At 38.9% G+C, this 26,342-nt stretch overlaps 1 protein-coding gene and 1 long non-coding RNA gene across 3 annotated transcripts; both read left to right on the top strand.

Moving 5' to 3' along the window:
- The first annotated feature begins 768 nt into the window (after positions 1–768).
- LOC140991202 (uncharacterized) lies at positions 769–2,988 on the top strand. Its single transcript, XM_073461152.1, has one exon. It carries the CDS (start codon positions 769–771, stop codon positions 2,986–2,988), a length of 2,220 nt encoding a protein of 739 aa, XP_073317253.1.
- Positions 2,989–4,134: 1,146 nt separating this feature from the next.
- Positions 4,135–6,111, top strand: LOC140991318 (uncharacterized). Of its 2 annotated transcripts, XR_012177835.1 has the most exons (5): positions 4,135–4,683; positions 4,778–4,870; positions 4,963–5,065; positions 5,150–5,621; positions 5,692–6,111. It is a non-coding gene; the product is annotated as an uncharacterized lncRNA (long non-coding RNA). The 2 variants fall into 2 exon arrangements; XR_012177836.1 differs by lacking the exon at positions 4,778–4,870 and having other exon boundaries at positions 4,137–4,683.
- Positions 6,112–26,342: the final 20,231 nt, after the last annotated feature.

Raw genomic sequence — 26,342 nt, 5'->3', positions numbered from 1 at the left:
TTAAAAATGTGCCGACAAAATGCTGATTAACATCTTAAACTGATTCATATTAAAAAAAAATGAAGTTAGTTCGATAGGAGCCTTGATTTTCATACTCGTCACTTGCATCAGCTCATTTGATAACGTCGCCAATTGAATAAGTGTCGGTGGCTGCGGTGGTTTCAGTGGCATAGCTTGAGGAGTCCGACCTTACAAATGGATTGGATTTTATTGATCAATATTAAGATAATGTGGCATTAACTCACAGGAAGAAAATGAAATTAAATAAAATGTCGTATAAATTTAGATATGAAAGGGAATACTATTTTATCTCATCTCAGTAATAAGAGAAATATGTAGAAAAATATTAACTAGGATAGCTAAATTAGCTTGGAATTTTAATGGTTTATTGGAATTTTTGCTGTTATGTTAGTTCATGCATGCTTCTTTGATGCGGGTTTGAGCGGTAATTACTTTGTTATGGTTGTTTTTCAACTGTTTTGAAGGATTTGACGCATTGTTGGTTGGTTAGTTGTACGTATAATGGACAAAGATTGGATGTCAAAGAACAAGTTGTCACATGAATATGAGGTTGGGGTGGAGTATTTCTTGCAGTTTGCATCGCGAAACGCTAACAATCCGAATGCAATGCCTTGCCCATGTGCAAAATGTGGTAATCTAAAGACGAAAGATATTGACACTATAAGGGCTCATTTGTGTTGTAATGGTATAGATTTAACATATCATACATGGATTTGGCATGGCTAAAGAACTAAGTTCGGGAACTCAATGAATGATAGTGATCGAGTAGGGCAAGATGAACGCAAATATTTTACCGAGGAACCTATAAATATGGTCCATGGTGCATATGATAGTTATGCTGAGAATCCAAAACAATTCCATAAGCTACTTGAAGATGCCGAGAAACCTTTATATCCTGGATGTGTTAAATTTACAAAGTTATCTACACTTGTGAAATTATATAACTTGAAGGCAAAATATAGTTGGAGGGATAAAAGTTTCACTGATTTACTTGGTTTGTTTGGGCAAATGCTTCCAGATGACAATGAATTGCCTTTATCTTTGTATGATGCAAAGAAAAGCTTATTTGCTTTAGGGATGGATTATGTGAAAATTCATGCTTGTCCTAATGATTGTATCTTATACCGGAAGGAGTATGAGGATTTTACCGGTTGCCCTATTTGCGGGATGTCAAGGTGGAAGTTGGGTAAAAATTCTACGATAAATGCAGGAGTTCTTGCAAAGGTCCTTTGGTACTTCCCACCTATTCCCAGATTTCAAAGATGGTTTCAGCAGAAGGTGATATCTAAGGACTTAACTTGGCATGCTGATAAAAGAATTCGTGATGGATACTTGCGCCATCCGGCTGATGCACCCTCTTGGAAAGTAGTGGATCACAACTGGCCAAATTTTGCTTCCGAGCTAAGAAACCTAAGATTGGCCATATCAGCAGACGGCTTCAATCCACATAGTTTGACGAGTTCTGCATATAGTTGTTGGCCAATTGTGATGATCACTTACAACCTTCCTCCAAGTTTGTGTATGAAGAGAAAATTTATGATGCTCAGTTTGTTGATATCTGGTCCCAAACAACCGGGAAATGATATTGATGGCTACTTAGCACCTCTAATTGACGACTTAAAATTTTTATGGGATATAGGTGTTGATACATATGATGCATATCGAAAAGAAATTTTCTCGCTTAGAGCTGTGTTACTATGGACGATCAATGATTTTCCTGCATATGGGAACATGTCAGGTTATATTGTGAAAGGATATCATGCATGTCCAATATGTGGTGAAGAAACATGTTCGATGACGTTGAAGCATAGTAGAAAAATTGTGTATACAGGTCATAGAAGGTTTCTTCCTACAAGTCATCCGTATCGAAGGCAAAAAAAATCATTTAATGGGAACCAAGAGTTTAAACTCGCACCAAAACCGTTAAATGGGCATGAAGTATTAGAAAGAGTTGAAAAAATTAATTATCGTCTGGGAAAAATGAGTGGGAATGTTCAGTTGAAGGTAGGTGATGAAAAATCATGTTGGAAAAAGAAATCTATATTCTTTGAACTTGAGTATTGGAAACATCTACATGTTCGACATGTACTTGATGTGATGCATATTGTAAACAATGTTTGTGAAAGTCTCATCAGTACGTTACTTGACATTCCAGGAAAAACAAAGGATGGAGTTGCAGCAAGACTAGACCTCATGGAGATGAATTTGAGGACTGATTTGATACAAAAGATGGGGGAGAAAAGAACGTATTTGCCAGCTGCCTGTTATACACTAAGCAAGGCTGAGAAAAGAAAATTTTGCAATTCTCTGTTTGGAATAAAGGTCCCTACGGGTTACGCATCTAATATTAAAAACCTCGTGTCGATGAAGGACTTGAAACTTGTTGGCCTTAAGTCACATGACTATCACACTTTGATGCAACAATTGCTTCCAGTGGCCATACGTGGTGTCCTGCCTAAACATGTTAGAGATACTATCACTCGGTTGTATGGGTTCTTCAATGTGGTATACAATAAAGTGATAGATGTCTCAAAGTTGGATGAGATGCAAAGAGAGATTGTGATGATAATGTGTTTACTAGAGAAATATTTCCCCCCATCTTTTTTTAATATAATGATTCATTTGACTGTTCATCTTGTACGCGAGATAAAATTGAGTGGACCGGTTTGGTTTAGGCATATGTATCCATTTGAAAGATTCATGAAGATATTGAAAGGCTACGTGCAAAATCGCCATCGGCCTGAAGGGTGTATAGCCGAACGTTATATTGCTGAAGAGGCTGTGGAATTTTGCTCGGACTACATGCCTAGTGTAGATACAATTGGTATCCCATCAATGCATCGGAGAGTACAACTCACTAAGCCTCTGTCTGGTTTAGTAATGCACTACACTAGTGATGATGAGTTGAATCAAGCACATCGGTATCTATTGGAAAATGATGTTGACATTGAGCCTTATATCGAGTAATTTCTTTGACTTAGTAATACTTTCTTCCTATTTTTTTTACATTAAATTGGTTAACTTATCCTTAATTATTTCATCTGGGAACACATGACATATTTGGATGCAAAATTTCCCCATAAGGCTAAGTCCAAAAGGTGGTTACAAGATGAGCATAACCGAACCTTTATCAACTAGTTACGTGATAGTGTAAGCTGTTTAAATATCAGTATTATGGTGTTTTTTAAAACTTAGGGATAAATTTTAGCTCTTTGTGAAATGTAGGTTGCAAGTGCAGTTGGCAATTCCACTCGTGAAATTTCAGAAAGATTGAAGTGGGTAGCGCGCGAACCTAGCAAACAAGTGTTAAAGTACTTTAGTTATTTGATTGATGGGGTCACTTATCATACAACAGAGCGAGATGATACACGAGTTGTGCAAAATTCCGGTGTAAGCTTATTTGCAACGACAATGCAAGTTGCTAGTGCAAAGGATAAAAATCCAGTTGTGTCAGACATGATTTTTTATGGAGTTATTCAAGAAATATGGGAACTTGATTACCAAATGTTTCAAATTCCAATGTTTAAATGTAATTGGGTTGAGAATATCAACGGTATTAAAGTTGATGATCTTGGTTTCACGTTGGTAAACCTAAAGAGAATTGGATTCAAGTCTGACTCTTTTATCTTTGGCAGTCAAGCAAAGCAGGTGTTTTGCATTGAAGATCCTCAAGATCCTGAATGGCATGTTGTACTTGCAAGTCCCACCAAAGAGTATATTCACTACATGAATGGTGATGAATTGGAAAATGATGTAACCCACTATCAATGTTTTACACGAGGGTTTATATCAATGGATGTTGATGGAATAGATGAAAATGAACCGTCATGCATTCGTGAAGATTGTGATGGGTATTGGGTTGACAATAATTAAGTGCAATCCTAAATGACTTGAACCAGCATAATAGGTTACATTCCTTTCTTGTTCTGCTTATTACATTTTCATGTAGAAAGAAAAATAAAGAACTGAGTACTAATTTTGTATGACGTGTTGCATAGTGCATTTTTCTGATTGCCTAACAAATTGTAAATGCTTGCAAGATGTCAAAGAATGAGAAGCCTAAACATAATACTGCATATTCTGCCAATGACAATAGTTGTGGGGGCAAAACAGTTTTGGAATCTACAAAGACGGAAACAACAAGATCATCTAGAGGTCGTACACGTTTGGATAGGCTTGTTAGGCAAAGGGTTCATGGAATCAGAAAGAATGTAAGGTTCAATAAATTGAGACAGCCAGTAGGAGAATTTGCAGGTGAGATGCAAAGTTATATTGGAGTTCTTGTTCGAGAAAAGGTAAAGATAAGTTATCAGACTTGGAAAATGGTTCCAAATGATGTAAAAGATTTAATATGGGAATCAGTTAACATAAGTTATAATATTTTGAATATTTTAATTAGTTTTCATATGGTTATGATATGTTTAATGTTATGGGTTAATATGACTTCTACAGCTAACGTACAATGTTGATCAAAGCTGGAAGAAGGGATGTCTGAACTCTGCAAATAACAAGTGAAGACAGTTTAAATCTTTTCTCACTCAAAAGTTCATTCTTAGCAAGCGGGATAACACTGAGGATTTGAAAGAACCACCTACTGGATTTGGTATTACACGAGATGATTGGAGTTCATTTGTAATCAGTCGCTTGTCTGATGACTTCATGGTAAGATTCTTAATTTTTTATTTTCAAATAAGTAGACCATAACAAATTATTTCTATTGAAATCTGATATATGTGGTCAATTTTCAATTAACTAGAAACTACGTGATGAACAAAAGAAGAGAAGAAAGCAAAACATATATCCCCATCGTATGTCTCGCAAAGGATATGCACGTTTCACCGACGAAATAGTAAGTATTAGAAAGTGAGTTAATTCGAAAAGTTTACTAAATCCATGCTATGTGATTTTTAAATTTGTTTATATCATATATATTGTTTGTAGGCAGATGAGTTATGTGACGATGATGATATAAATCGAGCAATTATGTGGAAGAAAGGACGGGTCAATATGAAGGCGATGAGTTGAAATCGGCAATAGAAAGATTGTAAGCAAACAAAACATGAAAATGAATAATTTTTACTCATTATAACTGTTTTTAGTAATTATCTTGTTCTTCTGTGCATGACAGGATGGTTATGTGCAACAAAAAATCGAGGGTACGTTGCAATTTGAAGAGGGAAAAAATGATATCCTTACGAAAGCACTGGATTCACATGAACATTCTGGTCGTGTGAGAGGTGTTGGAGGTCATATCACTCCAAGCATCTACTTTAATATTGGTAGAGTATGGAAGAGTCTTCTTGGTGATGACCATATATTCCTTAATCAAACAAAGGAGTTGATGGAAGCGAAGATATTAATCTCAGAACAAGATGCACGCATCGCAGAACAAAATGCACGTATATCAGATCAAGATGCACGCATACAGAGACTTGAAGAGATGTTCAAAAAGGGTGCAAGCAACTTTGACATTGAAGAAAAAGGTAGTTGCTCAGTAAAGTTACATCCCATGGGTGACGATAAAATCAAAAAGAGTCTCGAACTATGCAACTTCGCATGATGATGACGTGAAAGCTTTGAGCAAAGCTGAGTTTTTGCAGGTAGCTGATTATTGCAATTGTCCATGAATTTGATTTGTATCAATTTATAACATGATTATTTGTCTTCTAGGGTAAGCCGGTTGCATTGGCATTGGAATCTAGGAACAATATTGTTGCCTACGGTACAATTGTCCATGTCAATGCGGATGATAAATTATTTCATGGTGTTCCATCAACCATGAGTTGCATGCACGTATCCATTGATATTGCTGTCGACAAATTAGCACATTTGCCATTTCCTATTCCAAATGAATGTGATACTGTTGGTGATTCTATAGGAACACATGTACCTTGGCCAGCACACTTGGTAGTAATGCAAGATGAGGTAAATGTCAATTTATAGTTAAATTTAAAGTATCATAAAGAATTCAATATTGCAGCTAACATGTGTACATTTGCAATGTTTAGAAGCTTGAAAGGAAGAAAAATGTCAACCACAGAATTAACATTGGTTTGTCTTCAAGTGTGCCAAGATCTTTACATCTATTGTATTGTTATTGACTGTCACTGATGTATGCAGGAGTGTAAGATTGTTTAATTCAAACAAGGAAAGGAAAGGGAAAAGACAAGATATATGGGAAGTAGTAAAGGTATGCATGTGTACTTGTCATTAACCAATGTTTATTTCAATTTGTGTATCAATCACTAACAATTTTTTTTAACATAGGGTCCACGGCAACCAGATTCAAAACAATGTGGTTTTTATGTTATGAGATTTATGCGAGAAATGATTGAAAAGAATGCTACCAGTGAGAAGAACTCAATATCTTCAATTGTAATATTCGACGTATTCTCAATATTCACAAATAATTGTGTATTTCTCATTTTTCAATGTCTTTATTGAGTGTTTTTTACTAATATTATCAGTGTGTTTGTTAACAGTTCATGAAAACAGAGTACTCTAAGGAAGAAATTGATGAAGTGCGATCCGAGTGGATGGAATGCATACAAGATTATATTTACGACTAAGTATGCAAAGCATTGATGAAGTGTTTTGTGTTACGAATAGGTATGCAAAGTCTTGAACTGTATATTTGGTAACAATTCTAGATACGTTGACGAAACAGAGCTTGACGAAACAGTGCTTGTCAATATTAGTTTCACATTACTTCTAGCTTCCTATAACATAAATGTTATAGGTTTGTGAATTGATGTTATGACTTTGTTTCGAGTATATAAATGTTGTTTGTGTTGTTTGAAAAATTTTGGGATGTCTTATATATTGGGAGGTCATGCCGAAATTTCTATTTTCTTCGGTATATACTAGTTATGCTTTTATTTTGCATATATAACTGTTGTTTGTGTACTCTTAATAATGTCAATATTGTTTGTATACTATCAAAGCTAGGCTGCAAAATTGATCCATTAACTAACTCGATACGTTGATATTGTGGGACTCTACTGCCACATTGTTATTTTCGATTGTTATTTTTGGTTTATTTATTATTATATATATTGTAAAATAAAAAAATTTAATACAATAATTTTTAACTAATGAAAAAAATTATTAAAGACAACAGTTTTGAATTCTAGTGCAGAAAATTTAAAGACAACGGTTTTAAATTGTTGTAGATTCAACAAAACACTACGGTTTTTAGGCGTTGCAAAACTGTTGTCATTGTTATAAAAAAACAACGGTCCCAAAAGTTGAGAAACTGTGGTCGTCGATATATTATGGCGACGGGTTAAAACTGTTGCAAAACTATTGTCAATCGTGTTAAAAGACATCGGTCTTTAAACGTCGCGCAACTGTTGTCGTTGTTATTAAATAACAACGGTTTAAAACTGTTGCCAAACTGTTGTGGTTGGTGTTAAAATACAACGGCTTAAAACCGTTGTAAAATCGTTGTTGTTGGTAGTAAAATACAACGGTTTAAAACCGTTGTAAAACCGTTGTCGTTGGTAGTAAAAGACAACGGTTTCAAACCGTTGTCGTTATAAGCACTTTCAACAACAGTTTTAAATGGCCTACGACAACGGATAAAATCCGTTGTCGTTTGCGTTTTTGTAGTAGTGTGGACGCGCTTCACAGAGGTATTCTACTCTAAATATTTTACTGACGAGGTACGTTCCAGGTTGACCAGGGAGTTCATGACCCTGAGGCAGGGAGATATGACTGTTACAGAGTTTATCCGTAAGTTTGATAGGGGTTTCCATTTCGTGCCCCTGATTGCTAATGATGCTGGAGCCAAGCTGAGACACTTTTTGGATGGTCTGCGGCCGATCTTGCGCCGTGATATTAGGGTGGTCTGCCCTACTACCTATGATGTTGCCATCTCCAGAGCTGTGGCTGCAGAGCAAGATCAGCATGATATAGATAGAGACCTGCAAGGCAAGCGACCAGTCCAGATGCCGCCCCGCCCTCCTCAGCAGCAGCATCAGAATGAGAGGCCTTTCCTCTGTCCACCCAAGAAAAGAGGACAGCAGTAGCAACAGCAGGGACGTGTAGTCCCGAGGGCCCAGGAGTATCCAGTCTGTGCCAAGTGCTCACGCCGCCAAGCTGGAGTTTGAAGATATGGTTCCGGGAAGTGCTACTAGTGTGGTAGTCCGGACCACTTACTGAAGAAGTGCCCTCAGGGGAGTCTGCCTACCCAAGGCAGAGTTTTTGCTCTCCATGCAGCGGAGAGTAACCCGGAGACCATGCTCATGACAGGTATCTTAAATCTTTAAGTTTGTATTTGAATTTCGATGTTTTGGTAGTCTGGGTTAAGATTTTGAACTTAGAATTGCGATAGGATTGCATGCTCTAATCAGTGTTCTTTCGGGAATTTAGGTTAGGAGAACTTTGACCTTCGCCTGTCTATAAGTTTAGTTCTTGTAATTATTGGGTTCAGCTTGATGTTCCAACCTTTCAGGGAGAATTTTTATTGCTGGCCCAGCTACGAAAGCCTTGATAGATTCAGGGGCTACTCACTCGTTTATTTCGGAGATCTTTGCTAATTTCCACCAGATCAAGACCATTGGGCTAGATGTGGCGTATTCAGTAGTATTGCCATTTGGAGAGAATATGACATCTACTAATGTGATCCGAGACATAGACCTCGAGCTTCATGGCAATCTTGTTTATGCGGATCTGATCGTACTGCCGATGCACGAGTTCGACATCATTCTAGGTATGAACTGGCTATTAAGGAACAGAGTTTTGATCGACTTTCAGTGGAGATCTTTTCTATTCCGACCGCTTGGGATGGAGAAGTTCTTATTCGAACCAGACAGGTACTTCTTCACCGCGCATTATACCTTGTGTCCAGGCTAGGAAGCTCATACGTAGAGGGTGTCGGGCGTTCTTAGCGACTTTTGTATCCGTTCCCGAGGCACCGAGTCAGTCAATCTCCGATGTCCCAATTGTTAGGATTTTTCTAGACGTTTTTCCTGATGACGTCTCTGCTATGCCACCCGAGCATGACGAGGAGTTTTGTATTGAGCTTATGCCAGGTACGGTACCGATATCAAAAGCACCGTACCGATTAGCACCGACAGAGATGGCAGAACTGAATAAACAGATCCAGGAACTTCTTGACAAGGAGTTCATTCGCCCGAGTTTTTCGCCATGGGGCGCACCAGTCTTGTTTTTGAAGAAGAAGGATGGTTCGATGAGGCTCTGTATTGATTAACGGGAGTTGAACAGGGTTACAGTGAAGAACAAGTACCCACTTCCACGGATTGAAGATTTATTTGATCAGTTACAGGGAGCTTCAGTATTCTCAAAGATCGATCTGCGTTCCGGTTATCACCAGTTGAGGGTGAAAGAAGCCGATGTTCTCAAGACTGCTTTCAGGACTCGTTACGGCCACTTTGAGTTCTTTGTGATGCCGTTCGGTTTGACGAATACGCCAGCGATCTTCATGGATCTCATGAATCGTGTATTTCACCCGTATCTTGACCATTTGGTGATAGTATTCATAGACGACATTCTCGTCTACTCAAAGAATCACGAGGAGCACATCAGACATCTGACCGCAGTTTTGCAGACCCTAGAGAAGCATAAGTTATTCGTGAAGTTCAGTAAATGCGAATTCTTGTTAGAGAAGGTGGCGTTCTTAGGCCACATCATTTCTAGCAGTGGTATTGAAGTAGACCCAGCGAAAGTTGCAGCAGTCAGAGATTGGGTTGTGCCGCAGAATGCATCAGAGATTCGTAGTTTCCTTGGACTAGCAAGATATTACCGGAAGTTTATTCAGGGATTCTCCTCTATCGCAGTTCCACTCACGTCGTTGACAAAGAAGAATGTTAAATTTGTGTGGAGCGACGAGTGTCAGAAGAGCTTCGATACTTTGAAGCAAGCTCTTATCTCAGCACCAGTTTTGGTCATGCCATCAGGGCCCGGCGAGCTTGTTTTCTATACCGATGCTTCGAAGCTAGGTTTAGGCGGAGTGTTGATGCAGCATGGGAAGGTGATAGCGTATGCTTCTTGACAGTTGAAAACCCATGAGAAGAACTACCCTACCCACGATCTAGAGTTGGCAGCCGTAGTTTTATCCTTGAAGATTTGGAGGCATTATTTGTACGGAGAGAAGTGCCAGATCTTTAACGACCATAAGAACCTCAAGTACTTTTTTACGCAGAAAGAGCTGAATATGCGACAGAGGCGTTGGTTGGAGCTAGTGAAGGACTATGACTGTGACATTAGCTACCACCAGGGCAAAGCTAATATAGTTGCGGATGCATTGAGCAGGAAAGTCGCAGTGATGGCTCATTTGACGATTTCGAGAACTCTTCAGTGTGAGATGCAGAGGTTTGATCACGAGACATATCCTCGAGGTAGAGTTCCCCGTATATCTACTTTGACGATTCAGTCTTCTCTTCTAGACCGTATTCGCAGTGGTCAGTCAACAGATGAGTAGTTGGCTAAGTGGAAGCAGAGAGATGATGCCAAGGACAGTATCTTGTATACAGTTAGTGACGGTATTGTGAGATATCGTGGTAGAATGTGGGTTCCTAGCAGCGATTCTATTCGAGCAGATATTTTATCAGAGGCCCACATGTCGCCGCACTCTATTCACCCTGGGAGTACGAAGATGTAAAAAGATCTGCAGTTATTGTATTGGTGTCCCGGGATGAAGAAGGATATCAGACGTTTTGTATCCGAGTGCCTGACTTGTCATCTAGTGAAAGCGGAGCATCAGAGACCAGCAGATATGCTCAAGTCTCTTCCTATGCCCGAGTGGAAGTGGGAGAATGTCACAATGGACTTCGTAGTCGGTTTGCCGAAGTCAGCGAGAGGATCAAATGCTATCTGGGTGATTGTTGATCGTCTTACCAAATCAACGCACTTCTTGCCTATTAAGACGACTTTCACCATGATTCAGTATGCAGAGTTGTATATCCAGGAGATAGTCCGACTTCATGGTATTCCCGTTTCTGTAGTGTCTGACCGAGATCCTAGCCTCATTTTGGTAGAGTTTGCATTCGACTATGGGTACGAAGTTGTTGTTTAGAACAGCTTTCCACCCTCAGACAGATGGGCAGTCAGAGAGAGTTATCCAGATTTTGGAAGATCTTCTCCGCGCTTGTGTTAATTATTTCTCAGGGAGTTAGGAGTCGAAGTTGCCGTTGGTAGAGTTCACCTATAACAACAGTTTTCAATCTTCTATAGGTATGGCTCCGTATGAAACACTGTATGGTCGCAAGTGCAGATCGCCTATTCACTAGGATGAAGTAGGGGAGAGATCAGAATTGGGTCCGGAGATTATTCAGCAGACTGCCGATGTAATAGTTAGGATCCGTGATAGGATGATGACTGCTCAGAGTCGACAGAAGACTTATGCGGATCAGAGGAGGAGAGATCTATAGTTTACCGTCGGCGACCATGTTTTCGTGAAGGTACCTATGAAAGGTGTCATGCGATTTGGGAAGAAAGGAAAGCTTAGTCTGAGATTCATCGGACCGTTTGAGATCCTCGACAGGGTTGGGACTTTAGCTTATCGTGTTGCTCTTCCTCCGAATCTGGCCGGAGTACATAATGTGTTCTACGTCTCTATGCTGAGGAAGTATATGGCAAATCCTTCGCATGTCTTGAACTTTGAGCCGTTGCAGCTCACTCCGAACCTGTCTTATGAAGAAATACCAGTTCAGATCTTAGACAGACAGGAGAAAAAGCTTCGGAACAAGCTGGTTAAGCTAGCGAAAGTCAAATGGCTTAATCATTCGGAGGAGGAAGCTACGTGGGAGTCTGAGCCAGAGATGAGGAGTCGTTACCCCGAGTTATTCGGTGAGTTTTAATTTCGAGGACGAAATTTCTTTTAAGGGAGGGAGAGTTGTAGAACCCGTTAAATCAGACTACGTATAAGCCATGCATAATTACTATTATTTAAATTAAGATAATTTTTATGCATGAGGATTTAAATTCATTCTTTTAAAATTTATTGAGTTATTATTATTTATTTTACGCTGTATTTTAGTTTTTATCTTTTCAGTTAAGTTAGTGAGGCCGGACTGGAGTTGGAGTATTAAGATAAAATTTAATGATAAGAAAATATTCTTAGAATTTATTCAAGATAAAAGATAATTTATTTTAATGTAAAAGATTGTTTAAGAATTAAATTAATTAATTAGAGATAAGTAGTAAATAAATTCTTTTATGTCCAATAATTTAATTAAAAGCATAAATTAAAATATGTGACCAATTGAGATAAGTTAATCTAGGATTATTTTATTTAAGAAATTGTAACTTAACATGTTAGTAAATTTAATTTAAAAATTAGCCATGCATGCAAGATAATTACTATCCTAAATTAATTATTTAATTCACTAAAATACTTAATGGGTAGATAAAACTTTAAAGATTAAAATACAAGATTTAGCAATATTTTCCACCCCATTTTAATAAGCAATTCTCGACCACTTTCTTTAAGATTTAATTTTTGATTTGTTAACTCTCCATTTTTGATATCTTTCTTTATCCCTTCCTGGTAGAATGATTCCTTCATTTTAAATCCCCACTAATTAATAATTAAGCAATATTCCTATCCTCATTTTTGATAAAAAAAATCGGCCACTTCTCTTATAGATTTTAAAAAAAATATTTGACAACTCACCATCTTGATTCTTTTCCTTAATCTTTTTCTTGGTATGATAATCTCTTCTTTTTAATCACCAAAATTATTAAATAAGCTATATTTCTACCTTATACCTAGACTAATAATCGGCCATTCACCCCTCAATTATCCCTCAAAATCCCTTGATATCATATCATTTCCTATCTAACAAACTCTAGGATAGAAAACTATGTATCTTGCCATTCAAATCTTCAATTATCTTGCAACTTCCTTATTCATTTCCCTAGCCTTCTCTCCTCTCCATTCTCACAAAAATATCAGTAGCAAACATTCAGAAAAATCGTGAGAAGCACTAGAGAAATAAGAGAGAAAACAAGAAAGAAAAAGAGAACTCCGTCTCCGCCGTGATACATATTTTTAAACTATGTTATGGTCATAATTCATGTAGCAAAACCGAAATAATGACAGCAACTTTCAAAAGAATTCTACACAGATATTTCTCGGCCACCTTCATGCTTCACGGTTTTTGCTTTGTGTTTGTGATTTCAAGGCTGCATCTAGACACGATATAGAGTGTGTTAGGAAGGTGTTAGTCCATTGGTTTAAGTCCCTTCCCCCACAGCAACGAGTATTTGACAGCAACTCTCCTTGGTGCAATTTCGTGTCTCGATTTGCATGGTTTATTGTCTAAGGCGAGGGTTCGGATCTTGGCTATCCTATGGACTGTAGCCATGGCTAGAACCCCTCCTTTGCAGGTCTAGTACGTGACCAAGAAGACCTTTCATGGCTTGGTTCATGGTCCCATCGGTTTTTAAAACAAACAAGAGAAGTGCCCCTTCGGGTTTCATTTTTGATTTCTGTGAGTGAGTTTTCGGCTCTTGGGGTTTTGGATGAATCTTGGTTGGCTTTTAGCCCTTAACCTTGGTTCATACAACACTTAATCATGTCTAGATCAAGCCATGGTCAATCATATGACCACTGGAACGACACATGACAGCAAGCGATCCAAACAATCGCACAGTACAGATTTTTGGTGCTCTCGGTTTCAAGTTTCGGTTGCCTTGGGTGTTTGCTTGGATTGTGGTTGGCCTAGGGCCCTTAGACATGGTTCAAGCTGCACCTTAGGATTTTGATAAGGGACTCTAGTCAGTGGTTCAACCCCAACCCCCAATGACCAGCAGCCTCTTAAATGAAGGCAAGCAAGCACAGCTGCGGCCGCTGGAATATTACAGCAGCTTCGCTATAGTTCAAAGGTCACGTACGAGTTCTTGGTTGGCTTTTAGCCTATGGCCTTGGACTGGACAGTACCTTATTTAGTCAAGAAGGTCATGTTTTTGGCCGTTTTTGATTTGGTTAAGTTTAGAGGTCGTACGAGAATTTACGGTGCAATGTGCCAAAGTGACTCTCGGAAGAGCGTTTCACGATTTTTGGCCTCCATTCACTATTTTCGTGTATTGCATCCCCATGGTTATGTTTTTCAGTATTTTAAGAGTATTTTAATCATGGCTAAATGATGGTTCGATGTTGGTTCGGGTTGGTAAGAAGCCATGGTTGAATACTAAGTTTGTTGGGCGTAGTTTTCTCGTTTTTGATTCGATTTTTGAAGGGTTGGTCAAGTTAAGTTTATTCGTATGTTCCTCATGTTAGAATTAGGTCGCAGTGAGCTTGGGAACGATCCAACTCAAGCGGTAAAGTAAAACAGGATTTTAATTATATTACGTGCATAAAAATATACAATGTTTATTTTTGAGATATATGCGATATGTCTTGTGACCACCTCACGCTTATGGGATTCAGCTTATGGGATTATTGCTTCATCCGGTGACTTACGACCGGTTTACGTTTATGTATGGGTACGGATATCCAGTCCAAGGGCTGTGATGATCTCTACGGCCTAGTATACTGTGGTTTAGTCTGATCAGACGATTCATGTTACGTTAAGGGCCACTTGCGTAGAACATTATCTCGACAAAAGAATTATGATATGCTATGTTATGACAGGGCTCTATCGAACAAACATTTTACGTACAATTTTCAGTTATGCACGTATTCACAATTACTCATGACTCGATTTTTACGTTACGCTTTACGATATGATATTTTTACGTTGCATGAGATTTTATGATATATGTACTTGTTATTGACGATATATGCATGTTGAATCTTTAGACTCACTAGACTTGATTGTTGTAGGTACTGATGAGGTCGAGACCGAGGGCGGGGACTAGTGAGCTAGCTTGGGTCGACAGTAGTAGGAACCCGAGGACCTCATGCTTCAGTTTATTTATCATTATTATGTAAACTCATTTTTATCACGATGAATGAGGCAAATTATTTGCTTTTTAAAAAAAATTCAAATAATTTCGCAAATTTTCAAATACAAAATACGGGCCTCGACAGCTGGTATCAGAGCCTATGTTCTTGTAAAGGGTTGTACTACTACTGATCTCGAGAAGCTCATCAACTCACGTCTTCGGTCTGTAAGATTTATGTTTACGCATTTCGTTTAAAGCATAAAATATTTTATCAGCATGTTTACATGAAAAGTTTATTGTCAAGATTATGATTATGCAATATTTATTTAAATTTAAAGAAATAATGGAATTATGCATGTTGGTTACGTATAGATTGTATATATGGAACAGTATGCCTCCTAGATGCATTCTTGAGCGCGCGAGAGATGATGAGCCTCGCCAGGAGGACGATGAGGATCGTAGACTGGAGAGAGATTTACCACCACCCCCTCCACCAGACATGAATGCCCAGATGTTAGATGACTAGATTCTAAGCACAGTTTGCGGGGAATAATGTTGTGACAACTAGGCCGACGGGGCCTGAGGCTACCTATGAGCGGTTCATGAAGATGAGATCGAAGGAGTTCTCAGAGACGTCAGATCCCTCGAGGTTATCTTCGAGTTCATGGAGCTGGGAGATGAAGATAGGGTTCGCTGTGCAACCTATCTATTTGGAGGAGAAGCCCGCTTATGGTGGGAAGGAGCATCCGTAGCCTTGAACTTGGCTACTCTGAGCTGGCACTACAAGAAAATCTTAATTCAACAACACGTCAAAGACAACGGTTTTTTATAAAAAACGTTGTGCTTTTTCTCTTAACAACGGTTTCATGAAAAACCGTTGTCGTATTCCCAAAAAACCCGCTAATAGACAACAGTTTCTGAAAAATCGTTGTCTTTTATATGTCTACGACAACGGTTTTTAAAAACCGTTGTCGATGAGCGTGTTTTTTTTGGTCTACAACGGTTTTTAAAAACTGTTGTCGTTGAGCGTCTTTTTTTTGGTATACAACAACGGTTTACAAAAACTGTTGTTGATGAGCGTTTATTTTTTTTGGATACAACAACGGTTTATAAAAACCGTTGTCTATAAGTGGTCTTGTCAAGGGTCAAAGACAACGGTTTGTTTAAACTGTTGTCTTTGATCTTGTTTTATTAGAACTACGACAACTGTATTTATAAACCGTTGTCATTTCTTAGTGTTTTATATGGTTATAGACAACGGTTTTTGTAAAACAGTTGTTGTAGAATTTTTTTTGAAAAAATTTGTAGTGTTATAATACACACACTTGTAATAAAAGAGAGAAGAGAAAGAAAGAAAACCCAAACCCATTCCCGCGCTACGTCGCCCTCTTCCCCCCAAAATATCAAGTCGACGCCGCCGCTTCTCAAAGCCAAGGAAGACCGGCCGACCACCGTGCGATCTAGCCATCAGGTTTGCGACCTTCGTTCGGCAAGAAGACACCATTATCTTTTATCTGATCGAGAGAGCGAAATATCCCAGAAATTTGGCCCTGTATGAGGACAAGTGCGTTCCCGAATCGTCGGATTCTTTGTCCGATTTCTTTCTCAAAAAATTCGACACTCTTCAAGCCAAGGTATGCTTTTCTTTTATCTTTTCGTTTTCTTTTTCCCCCAAATTTAGTGAATTGATCTGGCTTATGGGCATAAAATTTCTACTTTGTGATATTTTAAAAATGTGCCGACAAAATGCTGATTAACATCTTAAACTGATTCATATTAAAAAAAAATGAAGTTAGTTCGATAGGAGCCTTGATTTTCATACTCGTCACTTGCATCAGCTCATTTGATAACGTCGCCAATTGAATAAGTGTCGGTGGCTGCGGTGGTTTCACTGGCATAGCTTGAGGAGTCTGACCTTACAAATGGATTGGATTTTATTGATCAATATTAAGAAAATGTGGCATTAACACACAAGAAGAAAATGAAATTAAATAAAATGTCGTATAAATTTAGATATGAAAGGGAATACTATTTTATCTCATCTCAATAATAAGAGAAATATGTAGAAAAATATTAACTAGGATAGCTAAATTAGCTTGGAATTTTAATGGTTTATTGGAACTTTTGCTGTTATGTTAGTTCATGCATGCTTCTTTGATGCGGGTTTGAGCGGTAATTCCTTTGTTATGGTTGTTTTTCAACTGTTTTGAAGGATTTGATGCATTGTTGGTTGGTTAGTTGTACGTATAATGGACAAAGATTGGATGTCAAAGAACAGGTTGTCACATGAATATGAGGTTGGGGTGGAGTATTTCTTGCAGTTTGCATCGCGAAACGCTAACAATCCGAATGCAATGCCCTGCCCATGTGCAAAATGTGGTAATCTAAAGACGAAAGATATTGACACTATAAGGGCTATTTGTGTTGTAATGGTATAGATTTAACATATCATACATGGATGTGGCATGGCGAAAGATCTAAGTTCGGGAACTCAATGAATGATAGTGATCGAGTAGGGCAAGATGAACGCAAATATTTTACCGAGGAACCTATAAATATGGTCCATGGTGCATATGATAGTTATGCTGAGAATCCAAAACAATTCCATAAGCTACTTGAAGATGCCGAGAAACCTTTATATCCTGGATGTGTTAAATTTACAAAGTTATCAGCACTTGTGAAATTATATAACTTGAAGGCAAAATATAGTTGGAGTGATAAAAGTTTCACTGATTTACTTGGTTTGTTTGGGCAAATGCTTCCAGATGACAATGAATTGCCTTTATCTTTGTATGATGCAAAGAAAATCTTATGTGCTTTAGGATGGATTATGTGAAAATTCATGCTTGTCCTAATGATTGTATCTTATATCGGAAGGAGTATGAGGATTTTACCGGTTGCCCTATTTGCGGGATGTCAAGGTGGAAGTTGGGTAAAAATTCTACGATAAATGCAGGATTTCCTGCAAAGGTCCTTTGGTAGTTCCCACCTATTCCCAGATTTCAAAGATGGTTTCAGCAGAAGGTGATATCTAAGGACTTAACTTGGCATGCTGATAAAAGAATTCGTGATGGATACTTGTGCCATCCGGCTGATGCACCCTCTTGGAAAGTAGTGGATCACAACTGGCCAAATTTTGCTTCCGAGTCAAGAAACCTAAGATTGGCCATATCTGCAGACGGCTTCAATCCACATAGTTTGATGAATTATGCATATAGTTGTTGGCCAATTGTGATGATCACTTACAACCTTCCTCCAAGTTCGTGTATGAAGAGAAAATTTATGATGCTCACTTTTTTGATATCTGGTCCCAAACAACCGGGAAATGATATTGATGTCTACTTAGCACCTCTAATTGACGACTTAAAATTTTTATGGGATATAGGTGTTGATACATATGATGCATATCGAAAAGAAATTTTCTCGCTTAGAGCTGTGTTACTATGGACGATCAATGATTTTCCTGCATATGGGAACATGTCAGGTTATATTGTGAAAGGATATCATGCATGTCCAATATGTGGTGAAGAAACATATTCGACGAGGTTGAAGCATAGTATAAAAATTGCGTATAAAGGCCATAGAAGGTTTCTTCCTACAAGTCATCCGTATCGAAGGCAAAAAAAATCATTTAATGGGAACCAAGAGTTTAAACTCGCACCAAAACCGTTAAATGGGCATGAAGTATTAGAAAGAGTTGAAAGAATTAATTATCGTCTGGGAAAAATGAGTGGGAAGGTTCAGTTGAAGGTAGGTGATGAAAAATCATGTTGGAAAAAGAAATCTATATTCTTTGATCTTGAGTATTGGAAACATCTACATGTTCGACATGTACTTGATGTGATGCATATTGAAAAAAATGTTTGTTAAAGTCTCATCAGTACGTTACTTGACATTCCAGGAAAAACAGAGGATGGAGTTGCAACAAGACTAGACCTCATGGAGATGAATTTGAGGACTGATTTGATACTAAAGATGGGGGAGAAAAGAACGTATTTGCCAGCTGCCTGTTATACACTAAGCAAGGCTGAGAAAAGAAAATTTTGCAATTCTCTGTTTGGAATAAAGGTCCCTACGGGTTACTCATCTAATATTAAAAACCTCGTGTCGATGAAGGACTTGAAACTTGTTGGCCTTAAAGTCACATGACTATCACACTTTGATGCAACAATTGCTTCCAGTGGTCATACGTGGTGTCCTGCCTAAACATGTTAGAGATACTATCACTCGGTTGTGTGGGTTCTTCAATGTGGTATACAATAAAGTGATAGATGTCTCAAAGTTGGATGAGATGCAAAGAGAGATTGTGATGATAATGTGTTTACTAGAGAAATATTTCCCCCCATCTTTTTTTAATATAATGATTCATTTGACTGTTCATCTTGTACGCGAGATAAAATTGTGTGGACTGGTTTGGTTTAGGCATATGTATCCATTTGAAAGATTCATGAAGATATTGAAAGGCTACGTGCAAAATCGCCATCGGCCTGAAGGGTGTATAGCCGAACGTAATATTGCTGAAGAGGCTGTGGAATTTTGCTCGGACTACATGTCTAGTGTAGATACAATTGGTATCCCATCAATGCATCGGAGAGTACAACTCAATAAGCCTCTGTCTGGTTCAGTAATGCACTACACTAGTGATGATGAGTTGAATCAAGCACATCGGTATCTATTGGAAAATGATGTTGATGTTGAGCCTTATATCGAGTAATTTCTTTGACTTAGTAATACTTTCTTCCTATTTTTTTTACATTAAATTGGTTAACTTATCCTTAATCATTTCATCAGGGAACACATGAAATATTTGGATGCAAAATTTCCCCATAAGGCTATGTAACCCTCTGACCCGATTTCATAAAATAACAGCGGAATTTAAAATTTTTCTTGAAGGAAAGAAGGTTTAAAATACATTTCCATATAGTCAAAAGTAGACACATGATCAATCAAATGATACAACAAAAAAACAAAATATCATTTTTATGATCATGTCCAAAATGCTATCAAAATAATCTTTCCTTCCTCCGTCTCTATATGCATATGACTCCGGCCTCAATCAACGTCCCGGCTCGTCGCTCTTATCTGCATCACATGAAATAACTGAAATGAGTATAAAACTCAGCAAGTGGAACACTTACATAGCAATGTACATATCACACTCTGAAAACATGGCTTTGAAAACATTAAATACCATCAACTCTGAAACATGAATATCATAGAATGAATAACAATAACGATGGTATTTCTCTTTTCTCTGTTGGATTGATATCTATATAGTAACTCTGTCTCTGTACCTATATCCCATCGATATACATCGATAACTCTGAGGGATATAAGCCTATGGTCGTTGATCAACTAATTGCATGCAATCTCTGACTATGTATCTATCAATCCAATAAAACATTTGAATTCTCTCTTTGGCATTAAAACAAACACTTTGAAGACTCTATTTTCTTTTGTATTCCCTTTAACATAATTGAGACATAAGAATGTCTCTAATATACAACAAGGTGTATTAATACATAGCATGAATCAAATGGAAGGGAATAACACTTTAAAACCATTGAAAAACAATACATATATTATCATGTGAGCACAAGGAAATGAATTCCACTTACTACACTTGGAATCTTGAATCTATACCCTTGGTTGGATTCCTACAACAATAAACCAAGTATTGCACCATAAATAACCCAATAATCACAAACTCATACCATTAAATCCATAAAACCAACACCATCAACAAACCCATGATTTCTCCCAACACCAAAACAAAGAATAAACTATACCACAAGCTTACCTTAGCTCCTTGAACCCACAAGAACCTTGATCACACTTCAAAACTCCCACAAGTAGCTTGAATCAAATAAAAGAAATGAAACCCTAACCTCCCCTTGAGAGAAAGAACCGAGAAAATGGGAGAAGAAATGAGAAAAATGAACCAACTCTTGCATTATATCACTTAAATCTCAAAAACACGCTTCTACTGTTCATGCACCGCTGGTGCGCTACATACCTCACCACGGGTGCGGTGTGCCTTCGGCACCTCAACCAAATTTATGAAATCGACGACCGCGGGTGCGGTACCTATCCCACCGCGGGTGCGGTGTCTCTTCGGCAATTCCACAAATTCTGCAATAAAGACCGCGGGTGCGCTTTGGTCTCTGCCAAAACAACTCTATGCAACTGAAATCGAATTGCAACGCTGATACAACACAACTACCCATCAACTAATATCAACAATACCACAAAACAATAATAACCAACAATACTATTACCCATAATCACAACTCTTAACATCTCAATCAAACTTAATCTTAACCAAATAATCCATAAACATACGAAATCTTAAACCGTAACGTTCACCAGGCTTGGATATTACAATCTCCCCTCCTTAGAGGAAATTTCGTCCTCGAAATTGATGTCACTGCACAAACAACTCAGGATACTTTTCTTTCATCTCATCCTCTGGTTCCCACATGGCTTCTTCAATCAAATGATTCTTCCAGAGGACTTTAACAATGCCGATCTCTTTGTTCCTCAACACTTTAACTTTGCGATCCAGAATCTGGACTGGAATCTCTTGGTACGTCAAATTCGGCGTCCAATCCAATGGCTCGTGGTGAAGAACATGGGAAGGATTTGCAATATATTTCCTGAGCATAGAGACGTGAAAAACATTATGAACTCTGTCAAGATCTGGCTGTAGGGCTAACCTGTAAGCTCGATCACCAATTCTATCCAAGATCTCAAATGGGCCAATAAATCTCGGACTCAACTTTCCCTTCTTACCAAACCGCATCACACTCTTAAGAGGTGCTATCTTCAAGAACACATAATCGCCAACCTCAAACTGCAATGGCCTACGACGCACATCGGCATAACTCTTCTGTCTCGACTGCGCTGTCTTCATTCTTTCTCGGATAACAGCAACAACATCAGCAGTCTATTGGACTAACTCTGGACCCAGCATCTTCCTCTCACCAATCTCATCCCAATACAAGGGAGATCAACACTTCCTACCATAAAGTGCTTCATACGGTGCCATGCCAATCGTCGCTTGGTAGCTATTATTATACGTGAACTCAACAAGAGGCAATTTAGAATTCCAGCTACCAGGATAATCGATAGTACAAGCTCTGAGCATATCCTCTAAAATCTGAATAACTCTCTCTGATTGACCATCGCTCTGGGGGTGATATGCTGTACTAAATGCTAACCGTGTACCCATAGATTTGTGCAAACTCTTCCAAAACTCTGAAGTTAATCTAGGATCACGATCAGACACGATCGACACAGGAACACCATCAAGTCTAACAATCTCTGCTATGTACTCTTCGGCATACTGGTTCATGGAATATGTCGTCTTGACTGGAAAAACATGTGCTGACTCGGTCAATCGATCAACAATAACCTAAGTAGAGTTAAAACCTTTCTGCGTTCTGGGAAGACCAGTCACGAAATCCATCGTAATGTGCTCCCATTTCCATTGAGGAATCGACAATGATAACAATGTCCCAGCAGGTCTCTGGTGCTCGATCTTCACCTGCTGACAAGTTAGGCATTGAGAAATAAACATGGCAATATCTTTCTTCATACCTGGCCACCAATAGAGTCTACGAAGATCCTGATACATCTTAGTGCTGCTGGATGTATCGAGTATGGCGTTGTATGTGCCTCTGTCAAGACATCTCGCCGAGTATCATCACCAGCAGGAATGCAAATACGGCCTCTAAACGCCACCAAACCATCTCTATTCGTCGCGAACTCTGAATTACCTCTCTCCTCTGTTCTAGCTCTCAACTCTAACAACTGAACATCAATAGCCTGCTCTCTACGGATCTTGTCCGTCAATGTAGCCCAAATAACCAACGCTGAAAAACAAGCAATGGTTCCAGGAACCACCAAAGCTATCTGCTCTCGCTGCAAATCTAACAACAACGGCTGCAGAATCATAGAACTTAAAGAAGAACTCGACTTACGGCTCAATGCATCCGCTACAACATTCGCCTTCCCTGGGTGGTAACTAATAGTCACATCATAGTCTTTGACAAGCTCTAACCACCGTCTCTGTCGCATATTGAGTTCTTTCTGTGAAAACAAATACTTTGAACTCTTGTGGTCTGTGAAAATTTCACACTTTTCGCCAAACAAATAATGTCTCCAAATTTTGAGGGCGAAAACCACAGCTGCCAGCTCCAAATCATGCATAGGATAATTCTTATCGTAATACTTCAACTGGCGAGAAGCATAGGCTATAACTTTACCTCGTTGCATCAACATTGCACAGAGGCCCTTCTTCGACGCATCGGTAAAAACAACAAAGTCCTCTGAACCACTTGGCAAAGCAAGTACTGGAGCTGTCGTTAACTTATCTTTCAACTCCTGGAATCCTCTTTGGCATTCATTGGACCACTCAAACTTCACAGTCTTCCTCGTCAGATTAGATAACGGCAGGGCAATCTTGGAAAAGTCTGAAATAAAACGACGATAATAACCCGCCAAACCAAGAAAACTGCGTACTTCTGGTACAGTGGTAGGAATAGGCCACTTATGAATTGCCTCTATTTTCACTGGATCAACAGCTATACCATCCTTTGAGACAACATGGCCTAAGAAAGAAATCTGCTCCAACCAGAACTCACACTTCTTCAACTTAGCATACAACCTCTTCTCTCTCAGCAACTGAAGAACAACTCTGAGGTGCTCTGAATGAAGCTCTCTGGTCTTGGAGTAAATCAAAATGTCATCGATAAAAACAATGACAAAGCTATCCAAATACGGCTTGAACACACGGTTCATAAGATCCATGAAGACTGAAGGAGCATTGGTCAGACCAAAAGACATCACAAGAAATTCATAGTGACCGTACCTGGTCCGGAACGCCGTCTTAGGGATATCAGACTCCCTAACCTTCAACTGATAATAACCAGATCGCAAATCAATCTTCGAGAACACTGTAGCCCCTTGCAGTTGGTCAAAAAGGTCATCTATCCGTGGCAACGGATACTTATTCTTAATCGTCACTTTGTTGATCTCTCTATAATCAATACACAGCCGCAACGACCCATCTTTCTTCTTGACGAAAAGAACCGGAGCTCCCCAAGGCGAAGAACTCGGCCGAATAAAACCTTTATCCAATAAATACTGCAATTTCGTCTTCAACTCTTTCATCTCTGAAGGGGCCATTTTGTACGGAGCCTTAGAAATAGGAACCGTACCCGGAACTAGATCAATCACAAACTCTACATCTATGTCCGACGGTAAACCCGGCACATCATCCTCAAATACATCAGAGAACTCTCTCACAATATCAATATCATCAATATTCAACTTCACAATTCTATTCATATCCATAATCGAAGCCAAAAACCCATCACAATCTCTAAACAACAACTTCTTAGCCTCAAGACACGAAATACAAGGAAGGATCAGCGAAGTACCTGCACTGGCGAACAAACCTTCCCTATTGCCATCATCTGCAAATTTCACCGTCTTAGCAATGCAATCAATCACTGCACGGTAAGTTGATAGCCAATCCATGCCAAGTATAATATCAAACGCAACCATCGGAATAACAATCAAGTCGGCATAAACAACTCGCCCATCAATTTGAACAGAGCACGCATGCACAATAGATGTTGGGCACAACACATCTCCCGAAGGCAAAACAACATTAAACTGGAGGGGAATAACAGAAGGAACTATACCCAAAGATCTCAAAAATAGTTCAGACATAAAAGAATGAGTAGCACCTGTATCAATCAATGTCGTAGCTACTCCGCCTGAAATTAAAATAGTGCTAGAGATCACAGAAGAATCATGGTTTATACCTTCTTTTGTCATGGTAAAGATGCGACCCTGCACCTTCTCTTTACTCGAGCCTCTTGGACAATCCTTGGCTATATGGCCTGCAGTGCCACAACGGTAACAAGTATGAGTACCAAATCTGCACTCTCCCCGACGATGTCTACTGCACTTGGGACACAATGGCTTCTCAGGATCAGATGAAACTGTCGGTGGTTTAGGACTCGGCTCCAACTTGCCCTTCCCTTTAAAATGGTCCTTTCCTCTTTGGCTCGAACCTTGACCTCTTTGAGCAACAAACTACTGCCTCGCCTGTCTCTCTCTGGCAATATCTTTCTCATCTTGCTCGGCCAACAAAGCCTTAGACACAATCTCTTTGAATGTCACCGCCTTCGACATATTGATGTCCCTTCTGATTTCTGCTCGAAGGCCTCTAATGAAATGAGCACCCTTGTCTTTGTCATTGGAGGCAATATACGGAGCAAACAGACAGCCCTCTTCAAACTTCAGAATATACTCATCAACATTCATACCTCCTTGACGAAGCTCTAAAAACTCAGTCACCTTCTGAGCTCGAAGTGCATCTGGGAAATACTTGTCATAGAAAAGATCAGTGAACTCTTGCCACTTCAATGCTGGAACATCAACACTTACCTTGGTAGCATTCCACCAAATGTGTGCAGCTTTGACTAACATGAACACTGCACAACTGATTCTGTCCTTATCTTCATAGTTGAGATGATCGAAAATCGCCTCAAGAACCTTGATCCACTCTACAGCCACCAATGGATCAGTGCTTCCTGCAAATTCCGGTGGATCCATTCTCTTGAAAGCAGTAAAGATCCCATCGGTCCCATCTGCATGAGCCACTTGGCCTCTCCCTTGACCTCTACCTTGGCCTGTTCCTTGCAAACGTAACAACTGTTGGATCTGCTCACTATGCACCTTAGCTTGCTCTTTCAGTAGCTTGCCGAACTCATCGTCAACTCTAGAGGAAGAACTATCCTCACCCTCTGAAGCCTTTCTCTTAGGAGGCATACTCCTACAATGTGCTCACATAATACATATCAACCAATGACAATAATTAGATGTAGAAGAAGACATACCCGGACTGTTAAAAGTAGACGAAGTCATATGCATTGGTCCGAAGAACGTAGCTCTGATACCACTAAATGTAACCCTCTGACCCGATTTCATAAAATAACAGCGGAATTTAAAATTTTTCTTGAAGGAAAGAAGGTTTAAAATACATTTCCATATAGTCAAAAGTAGACACATGATCAATCAAATGATACAACAAAAAAACAAAATATCATTTTTATGATCATGTCCAAAATGCTATCAAAATAATCTTTCCTTCCTCCCTCTCTATATGCATTTGACTCCGGCCTCAATCAACGTCCCGGCTCGTCGCTCTTATCTGCATCACATGAAATAACTGAAACGAGTATAAAACTCAGCAAGTGGAACTCTTACATAGCAATGTACATATCACACTCTGAAAACATGGCTTTGAAAACATTAAATACCATCAACTCTGAAACATGAATATCATAGAATGAATAACAATAACGATGGTATTTCTCTTTTCTCTGTTGGATTGATATCTATATAGTAACTCTGTCTCTGTACCTATATCCCATCGATATACATCGATAACT

This window comes from Primulina huaijiensis, chromosome 13 (assembly GCF_012295235.1).
Source record: "Primulina huaijiensis isolate GDHJ02 chromosome 13, ASM1229523v2, whole genome shotgun sequence".
Taxonomy (NCBI): domain Eukaryota; kingdom Viridiplantae; phylum Streptophyta; class Magnoliopsida; order Lamiales; family Gesneriaceae; genus Primulina; species Primulina huaijiensis.
This window is presented reverse-complemented; position numbering and strand designations above follow the sequence as displayed.